Source organism: Montipora capricornis, chromosome 12, assembly GCF_036669925.1.
Source record: "Montipora capricornis isolate CH-2021 chromosome 12, ASM3666992v2, whole genome shotgun sequence".
NCBI classification, from domain to species: Eukaryota; Metazoa; Cnidaria; class Anthozoa; order Scleractinia; family Acroporidae; genus Montipora; species Montipora capricornis.
In genome coordinates this window covers 6,577,666-6,592,665 of record NC_090894.1, presented here as the reverse complement: position 1 = coordinate 6,592,665, position 15,000 = coordinate 6,577,666, and the positions used below count along the sequence as shown (strand labels likewise).

Genomic DNA, 15,000 nt, shown 5'->3' with positions numbered 1-15,000 from the left:
AAGAAACTGGACTAAGAGCGTTAGGGTAAGCGTCAGTGTGATGCCATTGGCAAGAAATTTGCTTTGATCAAGGTTTATTGAAGCAACTTTTATCTCTTACTAATATTTCACCTGATCTGAATTTGGTATGAGTGAGGTCATGGTGAATAATTCAATTTATTAAATAGATATTGATGAAATACCAGGATTTCTCCTATTACTAAAAAATCATATCTTCACCGCGCGCAGTGAACGTATCATTTTTATCTTTCACATGTGAGGATATAGCTGTCGTCATGGTAACGAACACGATTAGCCAATAAAACGCGAGCTTCCTCTTCATTGTACGATACTTTTGTGCTTTAATAATTCTTCTCTACTACATTAACATTTTTATTGCAAATTTTCATTATCATGATTTGTTTTTCATAACTTTCATATCTTGTTTCATGTTACACAACATGCGTGTTTTAGTGGTTGGTAAACAATTTTTCATCATTTCGAAAATTAATAAAACAAGTTGTTTTAAATCTAGACATTTCATCAATATCTGTATAATAAACAGAACATTACATGGCCGCTTGGGGATACGAATTTTATCTTCGAGTGCTGAAAGTATCTCTCACGAGTGAGCTTCGCTCACTCGTGAGAGATACTTTCAGCACTCGAAGATAAAATTCGTATCCTCGCGCGGCCATGTAATATCCTCTATTTGTCTGAGGCTCTGCAATGTTAATTTCAGCGAAAACAGTATAGAAATTGGCAAGAGACAGGATCTTCCTCTTTACAGCCTCTCATTAGCAAGTCTCATGATCATTAATTGCTGCTTTGTCTCCTGTCGCTGTCGTAGGAAATGCCTTATGAGTCCTTGCAGCGGTCAGGAAGAAAACGTTTTCCAATGTTGTCTGGCGATCACGGATATTTGCACAGGCCTCGTAACTCAACCTGTTGTCGTTGCCGAGCATTTAGTGAGTTGTACGAAGTCAAGTGTGCGCAATGTCGATGAGGTTGGAAATATCAGCCTTGTGTACTTTGGTATGGTTACATTACTTTTTATGACGTTAATGTCACTAGAACGATGGAAGTTTTTGACTAGAGGATCGTTAGCAACGTCACGTCCTGGTTTCTTCATTTTCCGTATCATTTTCTTCCTCATTCCCATTCCGTTTATTGGCCTACGCGCAGCGTCAATTCTTGGCATCGAACAATCTCGTACCCAGAGTCCTCGTGCTTCTTGGTCAGCGGGTGAGCGCCCGCTGGCCAAAAAGCCCGAGGACTCTGGGTACGAGATTGAGCATCGAACAGTTAAACATTGCTGCAAGAATAGCTGAAATTATTCGGCAGCATCGGCGACAAGTTCAGGGAGACCATTTTGCTCAAATCTTTGGCCAGCCAGCGATTAACATTACAAAATTCAGGAAGTCGCTTGCTTCTGTTTTTTATGATCCTTGCTTTGGGGTTGTTTTGTTACCTTCCAATTAATATTATGAGTGTGGTGCGTTTCATCGTTGGTAGAACTGAAGAAGTCGAGGCGGTGATAGATCTGTGCCTCGTGTTTTTATTTCTATGCTCATCATTCAATCCCGGCCTTTACCTGTGGAGAATGAGAGGGCTTCGGATAGGAGTTAAAGCACTGTTCTGCTGAAGCAGCTGAGACAGTAAAATTACAACGCGTCGATTCGAACTATGACTCAGAGTGTAAAAGGAATGGACTATGAATTTGAGGCCACATCAGCTTTGGTTCCAAATAGAAACTGGTTGCTCAGTATCTGTCTCAGGACTCTTCGAACGATTGACACCACCCTAAAAAGAAGAAACACGCGTACGATAACAAGTCTTTCCTTCCCTTGAAATGGGACAAACAGACCCTTGTTGGGACTCTACAAGGAGAAACGATTGTGGTCGAGGGTCAAAAGGTAAAAATTCAGGATGAAATCTGAAACGCAAGAGGGGTTATCTGAAACACAAAGTAGGGACCATCAGCTGGCGTTATCAAGCGTCAGAGGTTCGGAATCCGCAAGTCTCGATCTGCGATGGAACGCGGCCCATCAGTTTTGGGTTTTGCTAAAAGCAGGCCCGCGGCCCACGGCCCGCCATGGCCCAGCGGCCCGAAGGCCCAGCGGCCCGCGGCCCACGGCCCGCGACGGCCCGGCGGCCCGGTGGCCCGGAGGCCCACACAGTTTTGTTGTCCAGCGGTAAATCCACGCGCATGCTCAGATTTGCATCGGGTTTGGGCGCGCAAATGAAAGACGGTGAGTTTGAATTCGTTTACCATTTTAATAATCATTTCAATCCTTTTCGATCCTTTCTTTCGTTGCATGTTGCTAAGTGAAAAATGTTGTCATTCTCTGTTGTTTTCGTCTGTTTACAACAACAAACAGAAACAAGGATTCAAATGATTAAAATGGTAAACGAATTCAAACTCACCGTCGTCCATTTTGCACGCCCAAACCCGATGCAGATCTGTGCATGCGCGTGGATTTACCGCTGGACAGAAAAACTGTGGAAAATGAGGACTGGGCTACCGGGCCTCCGAGCCTCCGGACAGCCGGTCCGCCGTGCCGTGGCGGGCCGCGGGCCACTGGGCCCTCGGGCCGCCGGGCCGCTGGGCCTTGGCGGGCCGTGGGCCGCGGGCCGCTGGGCCGCGGGCCTGCTTTTAGCAAAACCCATCAGTTTGGGTGTAAACGAGGGACGAAAAACACGAATCTTCCCATTGCTCATTCAAAGCATGGTTCCATCATGTATGACAAATTTTTCTTTTGTTTTTGTCGCTTGGTTACCGCACAGAAAGAAGAACAAATAAACTGTCGAGAAGAAAACCCTCGGAGTCAGATTGAAATCGACTAAAACGCAGCCCACATACGACATCGGAATCGATGGTTGAGCCTGGGTCACAGATATGGAAGTCACGGTTGATAACCACTAAGGCACCCTGACTCCCCCTTTGTTACCCTTATTATCAAATAAATGGAAAGAAAGAAAATTAAACTTAGAAGTTGCACGAACACCTGAGAAGAAAGCGTTAGTGAATTTGAAACCAATGTGATAGAACGATGATATGAAGAATGCTCAGAAAACTAAAAAGCTAAGGAAACTAATTAATCTTCAATTGCTAATGAATATGAAGTAAAAACTAACTATGTAAAGTATGAAAATGTCAAAAAGGGGTGTAAAAAAACATGCAAGAATAACATAATTATACCGTTCCTTTGACAAGAAATTACGAAAGGCCAGTTTGGGGTCTTTCTGCAGGTACCGGAAAGCATTGTGTTTTTGGTCACTTGGGATTAGTCTTTCGTTGGAGTTATTTTGTTTCTGTCTTCGTTTCTTTTGTCTTACGTACCGGTAATTTGTGCTCCGGTACCTGCAGAAGCTGCCCCAGTTTGTCGCTACCAGGATAACAACGAAAAAAGCACTTCTTTGTCACGAATTTTCTATGACAAAAACTTGTTCAGAAATCAAAAGTCTACGTTAACAGCACACACCAGGGGTACTCCTTAGTATCTGGCTAGAAATCTGATCGCTACTTTTTCCTCTGCCATTTGATGGGGAACAGTCTCGTGCTACTCAAGTTGCCTCCTTCATGCCGAAAAAGAATTCTGGATAATTCTACCATTCCATGACAAGGGAAGACACCCAATTCTCACTTCGTAGGTTTTTTATTAAGTGTCGGGCCACCCAGTCCTACCAACAAAATAGCACAGCATCGATTGATATTTTTAGCTTTCACAACTTTCCCAAATTGTATCGGTAGGTCCTGAAATTCATCCACAGAAAGACCAGAGACAGGAAAGCAACTTTTTTTGAGTGTCTAGTTGTTTAGCGCTGGACAACTAATTGGGGACACTGTAAAGTGAGATTAATAATCGCAAATGAAGTCAAATGCTGATATTTGAGGAGGGGCGAAACTGGAGTACCCGGAGAAAACCTCTAGGTGCAGAGCAGAGAACCAACACTGAGTTTCAGTCATAAAACGGTCAATAGACCGGTCATTTTCGAGACGTTACAGTAATTTTCTTCATGTCATAAATTATCCCAGGTTGGGACCTGTTGTTAGCGAATTGATTTTCAGTCTTTCAACTTGTAGCTAACAAATTTCCGGCGCTCTTCCCACTGTCGGAACGGATCCTGTAACGGGTATAAAGAAAATTAAAGAAAAAAAAAAAGAGTTAATTATTAAAAGTTCCACTTTGTGAGCGGCATATATGGCTCACCAGGTTAAGGTCGATGTTATCTAGTGCTTTCCCCATTTTACAGTTCTGTGTTCAGTTACCAGGCCTTTGAATAATTATAAAACATAAAAATGTAAAGTATAAAAATAAAAATATAAATACAATAATAATAATAATAAAAATAATAATAATAATAATAATAATAATAATAATAATAACATAAAAAATATAAAAGGTATGAAAAAAAGAGAAGAATTGTAAATAATATTTATCTGTAATCTTATACAATTGAATTTCAAAAAATTGAAACAGCAAATCATTTAACTCCCCGAAGAAGCGAGGCCGTGCCTGACGAAACATTGCTAAAACAAAAAATATATATATCCTCATCCTTTTGTTTTCAGTCGACAAATTATTGGCTGGTTAGATCTCCCAAGATCCGGAATTTCTAATTTGTTCACCTGGCCCTTGCCTAAAAAAAATTGTCTACTTTTAATAAAAGCGAGGCTGGAGTTGGCATTGCTTTTATACAAACCTCATTGCTTTTCTTATGTAACTCCTGTCGTGGTAATGCTAAGGAATTTCTGTTTACATAAGAAAAGCAGTGAGGTTTGTGTTAGTGTCCTTAGCAGCCGTTTTTTTTTTAGATGTCACGCAACCCAAAGAACGAGCGTTGCGTGACGTCCTAGTAACGCCTCGTTTGTATTTAAAGGCCTGGCAACTGAGCACAGACTGCAAAAACGTGGACATTTCGCGTTGATTTACACAACCACTAGTGTTTTGGGTACGTCAAGTCTTTCTGTAAAAAGCTCTCGGAACTGAGTTTGATGTCATGGTCTGCGATAAATGTAAGGCGTTTACGGGCCTCGTCTTATGATGAAAGCTTGAAGCCTTTAGTCAATATATTTATATATATAATTGTCAAGTTTGGTGTGTTTTGAATTGGTAATACAGGTCAAAAAAAGCTTGGAAAAGTAATATGCCCGGATCCATGGAAGACTGGAGCAAGGAATACAACTGGTAAAGTTAATTTTTCGTCTAGTGTTGCCACTTGTAAAAAGTTGTGTGCGTGTGTTTGATACCTCTAAAGGGGGCATTACTAAACCACGAAACAGCGAAACGAAACACTAAAACACCATGTATGACCCCACCATACATTGCCTACCAACCGACAAAGGTTGGATTTGAGATTGAATATCGTTGTAGGCGTAATTAGGCCTAAAACGTTATTACTCCTAATTCATTAAGATTGAGATTAGCATTCAGATATAAGACTGAGGTTTAATATAGGAGTGATAACCAATTAGGCCTAAAGTGATGTTTAATCTCAAATCCAACCTTTGTCGGTTAGTATTTGATGTATGGTAGGGTCATTCATGGTGTTTTGGTGCTTCGTTTCGCTGTGTCGCTGTTTCGCTGTTTCGATGTTTAGTAATGCCCCTCTAAAGGCATCATCCAGCCTTTCCGTTATTTATGTACGAGTGATAACCCGCAAAGCTGGGAAGTCGGTTCAATCGTGTTAAATCAAGCAAATAACCGCACAGAAAGCGAGAAAGTCACCAAGATAATAAAGTATTAAAGGCTTTTTTATTGAGAACTTTTGCTTGTAAATATCTTTTTGAGTGTTTGTTATCGGGATTTCCATACAAATCCTTAGAGTTTTTTATCTTCCGAGCCTGAGCTGCCTGTGATTTTCCGAGGGTTATTGCTTTCTTTTGCCTACGCCTAATGCTGTGATGCGGGGGGGTTATTTAGTTGAAAACGTGGATGCCCACAGGCTCGTGGATTGTACCATATCCCCTTATTGCTAATAATCAATCCGGGGAGAAAACAGAGCTCGAGAATCCACCCTGGTCAGAGTATTTTTAATATCCTTGTGTGGGCCCATGTCGATCGCTAATGCCAATGTGGATTACATGGAATTACAGATAGAATGATGGCCTACAAATTACACTTTAATAGATGTTGACCGTAAATTGCTTTGTATAGTATATTTCTTTTGAAGCGTTTCTTTGAATTCATATTATTTTAGTGGGTGCAGCCTGTTAACTTTGTAGACTGTCAGCAGTCCCTTCTGAGTCAGTGCAACGACCCGCTTTAGTGAGGCCGAACAAGAATGGCTCGCTTGTGTCAAAACGGGTGGTTCGACTAACTCAGAAAGGACTCCTAGCAGTGAAGTAACTGTGCAATGACCAATCTTAGTGAAATGTGAACAATATATCATTGTGTTATGCATTTTATTACTGTTATTTAAAATTGAACACTTGCCCTTAAAGCTTGGAAGAACTGTTTTGAAGACTATTCAAAGGGTCTGTAGGTCATGATTTTTAATTTAGCATGACAAATAATAACCAGTCAAAACCAGTTTGGTTACTTATTGATGTTATGTAATTGATGGCATGATTGCATTCTTTTTGTTGCTGTTTACCTTTTATCAAAACATGTCACATTTCACTTAGTTGCGTTTTTGCCTGGCTCTTACCATGATCCAACCACCTTTAAACATAAACTACCTTTTTTTGTGAAATCCACTTCTACTATAAACAAAGCATTTACACATATACAGTGTATTAACAATAATAATTTAGCGCAGAGAGTTTATGAACAAGTTATTTTGAAGAGCTTTGAAGCAAAGTTAATCCGTTGTAAATTTGTTTCCCTTAGAAAGTGGAGGGAGGAAGGTTAATGAGAACAAGCTTCTTACCCAGAAGAAGAACAGGTCAGAAGGTTTTGAGTGGACCTACCGTCATTTTCATTTAAGCGTGGACACATTGTGGGAAAACATGTTTGAGTTTGGCAGCTGTTAAGCAAACGTTTGCGTGCAATGGTTTGGGAGTATCTTAAGGATACTTTATCAGATTAGGGTCAATTTCTTAGCAAAAGTCTTTGATTATGATATCAAATGAATTCTTGCCGCCATTCTAGAGAACCTTGCACAGACATCTCTCAAACTTTGAATGATTGAAGACAAAACTTGTCACATTTGCAGCCAATTAGAGCATACTTTCTCATCACATGTCCATGCTTAGATTGAAAACAAGGGTAGATGCTGTCAATGCATTCATTCCTACAGCGACCCCTACTGAGGAATAAAACTCAATTGTCTGGCAATAGACAGAGTAAAATCTGTAAGTCTCGCTATCAGGAAGGGAAGGGTTAATAATAATTATTACATTGTTGTATGTGGTTAAACCTGCAGCTCTGCTTCAGTTGTCGTTGTTGTGGTCACTGAATTTAAAGTCTGCAAAATCTTTAATTTTGTTGACATTTTATGCAGTTTATCACTTTACCTAGAAGCTTGCATGACTTACTTGGTCATACATGTACATGTAAATTATGTGGAGAGTATTTGATTTTTTAGTTTCTATCTGACAACAAAATTATTATTATTATTATTATTATTATTATTATTATTATTGATAATGTTTTGAGAGTACAGTATCTATCATTATAACATAATTGGTTGTACGTAGTATTTTTTCTTGTTACAGAGAATGGTGTTATCTTACTTATATTATGTATTTTAATCCTTGAAAATAAAGTTTTGTAATCCCTTTCACTCCTGTAAGGGCCAATGAGACTTATAGATTTTACTCTGTCTAACGCCAGACGATTTTACTCGTCAATGGGGAACCCCACAGGAGTGAAAGGGTTAATATTATTATTATTTAAAAAAGTATTATCTTTATTATTATTATTATTATTATTATTATTATTATTATTATTATTATTATTATTATTATTATTATTATTATTATTATTATTATTATTATTATTATTATTATTATTATTATTATTATTATTATTACTATTACTATTGTTATTATTATTATGATCATCATCAGTAGGATTCATTCACTCAGTCATTCATGACAACTATATTTAATAGCTGCTACAAATTACTCAAACAGGGGTGTCCATGTTATTTTATAATAGGTACATATCTCAAATTTAAAGGATACTCAATCAGTTAAAACTGACCGAACATCCTTTAAAATTGAGGTCGGCCTAAGGAGAGGCCATCTGAAGCCTTTGTTTGGCTAATAATGTTGATATTTAGAGGTACAATGAAGCATACAGCCTCCCTTTTCGTGAAAAGTTATTGAGCACTATTGTTGGATTCAATCTTTCCTCAACCTTCTCCCCTCACTTTCTGCCTCTTCTACCTGACCAGAGTAATGTAAAACTAGGCAATCATGTTTTATTATAATTATGTACTTGTGTGTGAAGCACTTTTGATTGTTTTAATAGATTCAATCCCTATTCAACCTTCAACAAGTGCCGAATCTGCAAACAAACTGTCCATCAACCTCATTCACACTACTGTCAAGGTAAACAATATCATTAGAGATTAGTGGTTCATGCAATAACAAGATGTACACTGTACAAGAGTTCAGTAGACATGTTACGGCCATCAATAATAATGAACAATCAAGCCTCGTGTGGTAATCATGGATCTGAAGGAAAACAAATGACATAAAGGGTATCGTCTGTATAAAGTCTAACAGAATCATTCAATAAATCCGAAATTTTAAAGAGAAAATGTGAAAAACAATATTGTAAGTGACATTGTTTAAAGACATCAAACCATGTCTTACAAAATATAAAAAGACGTCATGATCTTTGAAAAGGCCTAAGAGACAGTACAAAATAAGTTAACAGAAACCAATGCTACTGCTTCTTGCAAGAGCCAAACCCTGATCACCAGCGGTAATGACAGCTCTATTGGTAAGCAACAGGAGATTCATGGGAACAAAATGAATGATCATTTGAGAATTTGGGTGTCAAGGACATCAAAATGGAACAGAAGATCTGTCTGGGTAGGCTAAATACACGTCTTCTCTCTTTTTAATGGCCAAAATCCTAGGGATTCCCTTTAGCTTAATGGTAGAGCTGCTGATCAGACTCCAGTTAGGATTCACTTCAGAGGTACAATGTATCCTAAAATTGTTATTTAAAAGTGGTCATTGGTCATACTGTACATCACTCCATGCAATATTTTTTCTTACTTTCAAAGATAGAAGCGATAGATTTCTTTATGTCATAAGGCTGTTTACAGAAGTTAAAAAAATCTGATAAGAATGCTAATGACTTCCTCTTGCACTTTTTAATAATTATTATTAGGGTCAATGCCATTGACCGAATGCAAAAATGGCCATCAGCAAATTATTCTTTTGTCTTTGAGAAAATCAGTGTGACTTGCCTGCTTAACACATGTAAAATTGAAAGACTTTTGGCTGTAAAACGAGGCTAGTCAGACTAATTTTCTCAAAGACAAAAGAATAATTTATTGGCGGCCATTTTTGCATTCCATATATGCATGATTTTTTATTTGACAGATCTACATGTTAATTTCATGACTAGACCTTTTATTGTATTTAGTCACTTATGAACAAGTGTAATATCTCTATTTTTACCTTTTACTGTCAGGTTGTGCTTACAAGAAAGGTTTGTACGCCATCTTTTTTGATTTGCAGTGCATGGTAAATTGTAGACTGGGTGTGATGTCATAGGGCTGTTTGTTGCAAGTGCTATAATGAAGGTAGTGTTGGATCACATTTACAAACTCGAGGAAAATCCAAGAGTTAGAGAATATGATATAACACTGACTTGATGAAGATTCTCTTAGTGAAAGGTCTTGATGGTAGTGTTGCTAACCTGATATTTTTGTAATAATTCCCCTCATTATCCCCCACCCCCCTCCATCCCCCAATCAATCTTGAAACAAACTGCATTTGTCTTAAATAACTGAGCAGAAAGTGCTGCCTTTGTAATTACATCTGCAAATGGTTAGACTTTCAAGTCTTCTCGGATAAGGGCTGTAAACCGGAGGTACCGACTCACCATTCGATAAGAGTTGGGGTCGTAGTCCCCGGTGTTGTGGTCTGACCTCTCTGGACGGGGGCATCTTTCACTTCCTCATATAATTGTAAACTGCATAACAAGTAGTCTGGCTAAAGTCCCCCATAAAGCATTGTAAAAAGTTGATTAGTCCTGAAAAGCCCCGAGGGGAAAGACTAATATATGCACTTCACTTCACCTCACTCTATTGTCATAGAAACGTTTTCTTATGTTTCGGTGGAAAATATATATATCCTTATAGCAGGAGTGGACGTTTCCTTAAAGGGAACATTTGTTTTTTAGTTTCTCCTTAATCAATCATTAATGAAGTCGATGAGTTGATTTTTCCCAGAAAAAACAAAAGTTGACTGTCCAAACTGTATTATCTCCAGGTATCTGTGCGATGTGTGGAAAGCAAGTGCTGGATACGACAAACTACAGACAAACCTCAGTGTAGGATGATGTGATCAAACCAATTTCCATTAATTAAGGATTGTTTTCAACTACTACAGTGTAAAACTAAATAGAAAAAAAATAAAGTGCACCTAAACCCAAATATTTTTAGTGTACAATATTGATCTCTCCACGGAAAGCAAACTTGTTTGACGATTCTTACCGCAAATTACGCTTTTTTATCTGCCAAGCAATAAGCGCAAAGTTATCAAAACTAGCAGTAATTTGGACCTACGACCGTGATGTGAGAGGCATGGGTCTATTCTCGATTTTACGTCACAAACTGCTTTGCAATGCAAAAATTCTTTGAAAATAGGAATGCAAAGCAGTTTGTGACGTAAAATCGAGAATAGACCCATGCCTCTCGCATCACGGTCGTGGGTCCAAATTACTGCTAGTGCTGCCAAGTTTATGTGGCTTGCATGGCACAGAAAAAGCGAAATTGTGCGTAACAATGCTGGCATATGTTTGCTTTGGACGGGAGATTTACATTAGGAACAAGAAATATTTGGGTTTAGGTGCACTTTAACGTGCCCTTTAAAAGTGGGGTGATAACCCTAGCGAAATAAGGATTTTCAGTATATTTGCTATTTTATCTGATATCAATATTATTTCCAGAAAGCCAGCAAAGTCTTTTAGCAGCTTGCGAAAAAACGATGTCGATCGACAACAGTGGTTGCTTTACCCTTGGCACGCTCCGTGCAGGCGTTCTATAGTTCGTTGTAAAATCATCAAAGTTAAGTTTTTGCATAGAAAGCGAGCAATTGATTAGGAAATCTGTCTCTTTTCTTGTTCACTTCCACCCAGTGTTTGCTTAATTTCTGGACATACACGTATACCGCATACGTTTTTTGCAATTTCAGATATTTTAAAACTTGAATAATTTCGCCGGTGGTCTCGCCCCGTAGCGAGTTCGACCCGTTAAAGTTAAAAGTGGTATTGGGCGATACATTTTATATATTTGAAGGGGCGAACTAATTTTGTTACGGGGCGAACTCGTAAGGGGCGAAACCACTGACTTTCCTTCGAAGGAAGTGATACCAGCCTTCACAGTAGGTCAAATGTGCGGATCAACCGGTTGGTTGGATCGGATTCGTTACCACTCCGTTTGCTCATCGGTGCCACCGTTGTTGCATAGAGTACCTTAATTAACTATGCGTCGTTTGACCAGGGCTTCAATTCTTCTCCGGAATGTATGCTATGTATAGTAGTCTGAAACAGTAGTGTAGTAGCTCGCGTAACCTGCTATTGTTTGGTATTGTAAGAAGCTTCTGTTGTTTTCAAGTCTCCTTAATTGTTTTAATAGTCTTTTGTTTTTGGCTTGGGTAGCGATCTAATGACATTGTACATGAACGTTACTAGAGAAGCTACATCACCCGTCTGAAATGTCAAAATTTTCTTGTATTTGTTGGCTTCTGCGTTAACGCAATAAGTTATAGATTGCTTCTGAAAGCTACGTTTTTAAGCAAGTCAGGTCTGGTCCTCGAAGGGAAAAATGTAACTACATCAAGTGACGTACTGGAAAAAAGTTCGCCGCTCGTTTCATCAAAACTTTTGCAAATGCTGTAAAATTGTGTAAGGAAGGATTGCTTTATATTACTGTACATATTAAATCTTGCAGTATTGAATTATAGTATTAATTTTGTGTGGTTTTTTTTAAAGTTGTGAAGTGTTGTTACGCATGCATGAAAAGAAATATCCGTCTGAGAATTGGTCGTGCAAACGAACCACAGGCACCCCAAGCTCAAACCAATGTAACCTTGAAGATAGTGGATGGGAAATAATTTGTAAAGCGCTTATTTCTCAAGTCTAAAAGCGCTGCACAAGCCTAAAAAGTAAAACAGTTAGATAAAGTTTTGATTTAGATGTATATATGGGCTTTCAGTGTACTATGATGGTCCGTGAGCAATTTACGAGTACATGTCGCCCTAAACTCGTGGACTGGTCGAAAATGACCCTTATCCCATGTATTCCTGTCTGAAGTTGTCGTATCACCAACGGTAACATCTTGGAGTAAATGGCGCGAGAGATGTTATGCTCTTAACACAAGAAGTGCCGTCCTATCACTGCTAAGTTTCAATTTATTGCGAAGTATCCAGGCGTCGTTGTCTCTAGCACAGGGAAATAAAAACAATTTTTTTCTCCTGTCGCAACTGTCGATAAGTGATGACCCACTCTGCAGAGTATGGCAGAACTCGACGACATCTCGTGCGTGCAAAGCCATTTTTGGACGCGTGCACAGCGTGCAATACGACCGCAAGTCCAGAACTCACGAGTGACTGGCGCGTGTATGATGAGGATGGTGTGGTAACTGGTTGCAAACGGTATGCCGCTTACTTGCTGAGGGATATTAGAATCAGTAAAGGGCAAACACCTGTTCAGGTAACTAATGTACCGCTATTTACAGCTGTAAAGCTTTGCAACTTGAGGAAAAATGAACCCGCTGCCCGCATTTCTCTACCGCCTGGCGCCCGTGAACTACCGATCGTCGCGATTGAGCCCATGGGGTTATGCATACCTAAGTACTGCTAAATATACAGCATGCTATAAACTGTAACTTTGATGTGTTTTTAGTCTTTCAGTCATTAAATATACAGTGTCTAGATTGCACGGAATGCAGTAAAAACCCGCATACAAGAAAACCCATTTTCGGGGTTCAGGCTGATTCGGTTCTTATATATCGGGTATTTTAGGTGAAATCAACCTGAAAGTGTTCTTAAGTGTTCTTAATTTTTTACTTCTAAAAAAATGTTACTATGATGAAATACATAACTTTGAGAGAAAATTAAACCTGAGACACAAATGGTGACATTCATTTTATTGCATATTTTTCATGTAATTATAAGACTTTTAATTCCAAATACAGTTGTTGTACATTTGCTATACACAGCAAGTGAAATTACTAGCATTTATACAGAGATCTTGGTGCAATACCACGGTAAAGCTACAGACACCGTTTGTTCTATTAAACTGAAAAGGGAAGAGTTTTTTTATATAAGAACAATTTTATATAACAATTTTCAATTTTCAGGTTGAATGTGTTCTTATATATATGCTCCTTTTTTTAACAAATTTCAGCCTGGGTTTTCTTAATCCACATGTTCTTGTATGCGGGTTTTACTGTAACAAAAGAATGAATGTAAAAAACCACAAAAAGGATTCCGTCACTTGCAATTTAACATGTAGATGATGACTAAGGCTCAATCATAAGACCGGTACCTTTGGTCTGTCACGAAATGGTGGCCAAGACTCTTCACACTATGAAAGAAGATATTGAGAAGCACCTTATCAACAAGGAAATCACCTTGCAAAAGGAGCTCTTTCCAAAACTGAGACACGATTTAAGCAAAGAGCATGCCAACGAGTGTTTGTTCAAGAATGTGGAGTTGTTGCCGGGTTGGATGGTCGTCAAAGAGGCAGAAGAGGTAAACGATATCACCAAAAAGAGGTTGAAAGAGACTGAATGGGTGGAAAGAACACCAGCAGATTGCTTGGAGGAGATGGGATCCCTATGTGAGACAACAGGTGAAAAGGTACAATCTAGGTACAACAAGAGCGTTGGTAAAGCAGCACGTAACCTTAGAAGTTGTTTTTATATACCCATCACTTCTTCTTCAATTATGTATCTTCCTTGCCCCACGTCATTCAACTAGCAGATGATTAACCAGAGTTGCCAGTTTATTGCCACCTTTATCACATCGAGTGTACACCAGTTGTTTAAGGATGTTTTTGTCCGAGCTGTTTGGAAAAATCATGGTGATTGCAGAAAGATTTAGTTTCCCCCAGTAGAAGGAGCGTATGGCTAAGGATTACTGAATGAATTCAAGGCTAACGCTGAAATTTTTGAGATGTAGGACAAATTCTTGTTCACAAAAGATGAGAGCAGTTGCATCGCTAGACTTGACCAAGCCACTGCTTTATCAACCTTCTACCCGGTCACATGATGACCGGATATACAGCATGGCTGGTATGGAGTTTTGCATTGCACTCAATATCGCGTTGGCTATGAGTGGCTGCAAAGCTATTGTTGAGTCACGTAACTCTGATGAAAACACAAAAAAATGGAAGGAGCACAATTAAATCATGACACGCTTGTGGAACGGACAAATGTTGACTGGTGTTTTCCAATGCCAATGCAGTGTGAAGAAACAATAATAGATTATTAAAGATGTAGCTATCCTTTATCCAGATGGAGATAAAGATGCTGGAGTTCCACGTCATCGAATTTCTCGATGAAAATGGTGGTGTTTTGAACAAGTATGCCCACGGAAGCAAAGTACTTTACCGATTGGCTGGCTGCAAGAACAAACTTTTTGTTGTCAATGAAGAAGATATGAAATGCTCAAGTGTATGAATTTCAAGATGGCGTTTTCCCGCTAGTTTCCATGCCCAAAGGGTCCCAGATGTAACCACAGGTTACCAACATTAATCTATCGTTACATCTTTCCCTTAAGCCTTAAAAGTATAGTGCTAAATCAAGTTAGCCACATAAATTTGTCTGTTTCTAAGATGCGTCCTTAACCGGACAAGTTTCAAGTTCAACAATCAGCAGTCC

The 15,000-nt window shown here is 38.8% G+C and overlaps 2 protein-coding genes across 2 annotated transcripts in view; both read left to right on the top strand.

Annotated features, from left to right (window-relative positions):
* Positions 1-510, top strand: part of LOC138027579 (large ribosomal subunit protein mL49-like) — a 10,586-nt gene extending 10,076 nt beyond the window's left edge. The window contains exon 4 of the mRNA XM_068875119.1: positions 1-510. This exon is cut by the window's left edge and continues 1,172 nt beyond it. The gene's annotated coding sequence lies outside the window, so the exon portion shown is untranslated.
* A 4,395-nt stretch (positions 511-4,905) lies between these two features.
* Positions 4,906-10,592, top strand: LOC138026189 (cysteine-rich PDZ-binding protein-like). The gene is made up of 6 exons (XM_068873412.1): positions 4,906-4,999; positions 5,106-5,171; positions 6,816-6,870; positions 8,403-8,482; positions 9,582-9,599; positions 10,385-10,592. The coding sequence occupies exons 1-6, from the start codon at positions 4,984-4,986 to the stop codon at positions 10,447-10,449; spliced, it is 300 nt and encodes a 99-aa protein (XP_068729513.1). The 5' UTR covers positions 4,906-4,983; the 3' UTR covers positions 10,450-10,592.
* The last annotated feature ends 4,408 nt before the right edge of the window (positions 10,593-15,000 follow it).

Bases quoted from the DNA above. Each gene is read 5' to 3' on its own strand.
- LOC138026189 (XM_068873412.1), top strand. The intron at 5,172-6,815 runs GTAAAGTTAATT...TGTTTCCCTTAG, and splicing joins TGGAGCAAGGAATACAACTG to AAAGTGGAGGGAGGAAGGTT. The intron at 6,871-8,402 runs GTCAGAAGGTTT...TTGTTTTAATAG, and splicing joins CTTACCCAGAAGAAGAACAG to ATTCAATCCCTATTCAACCT.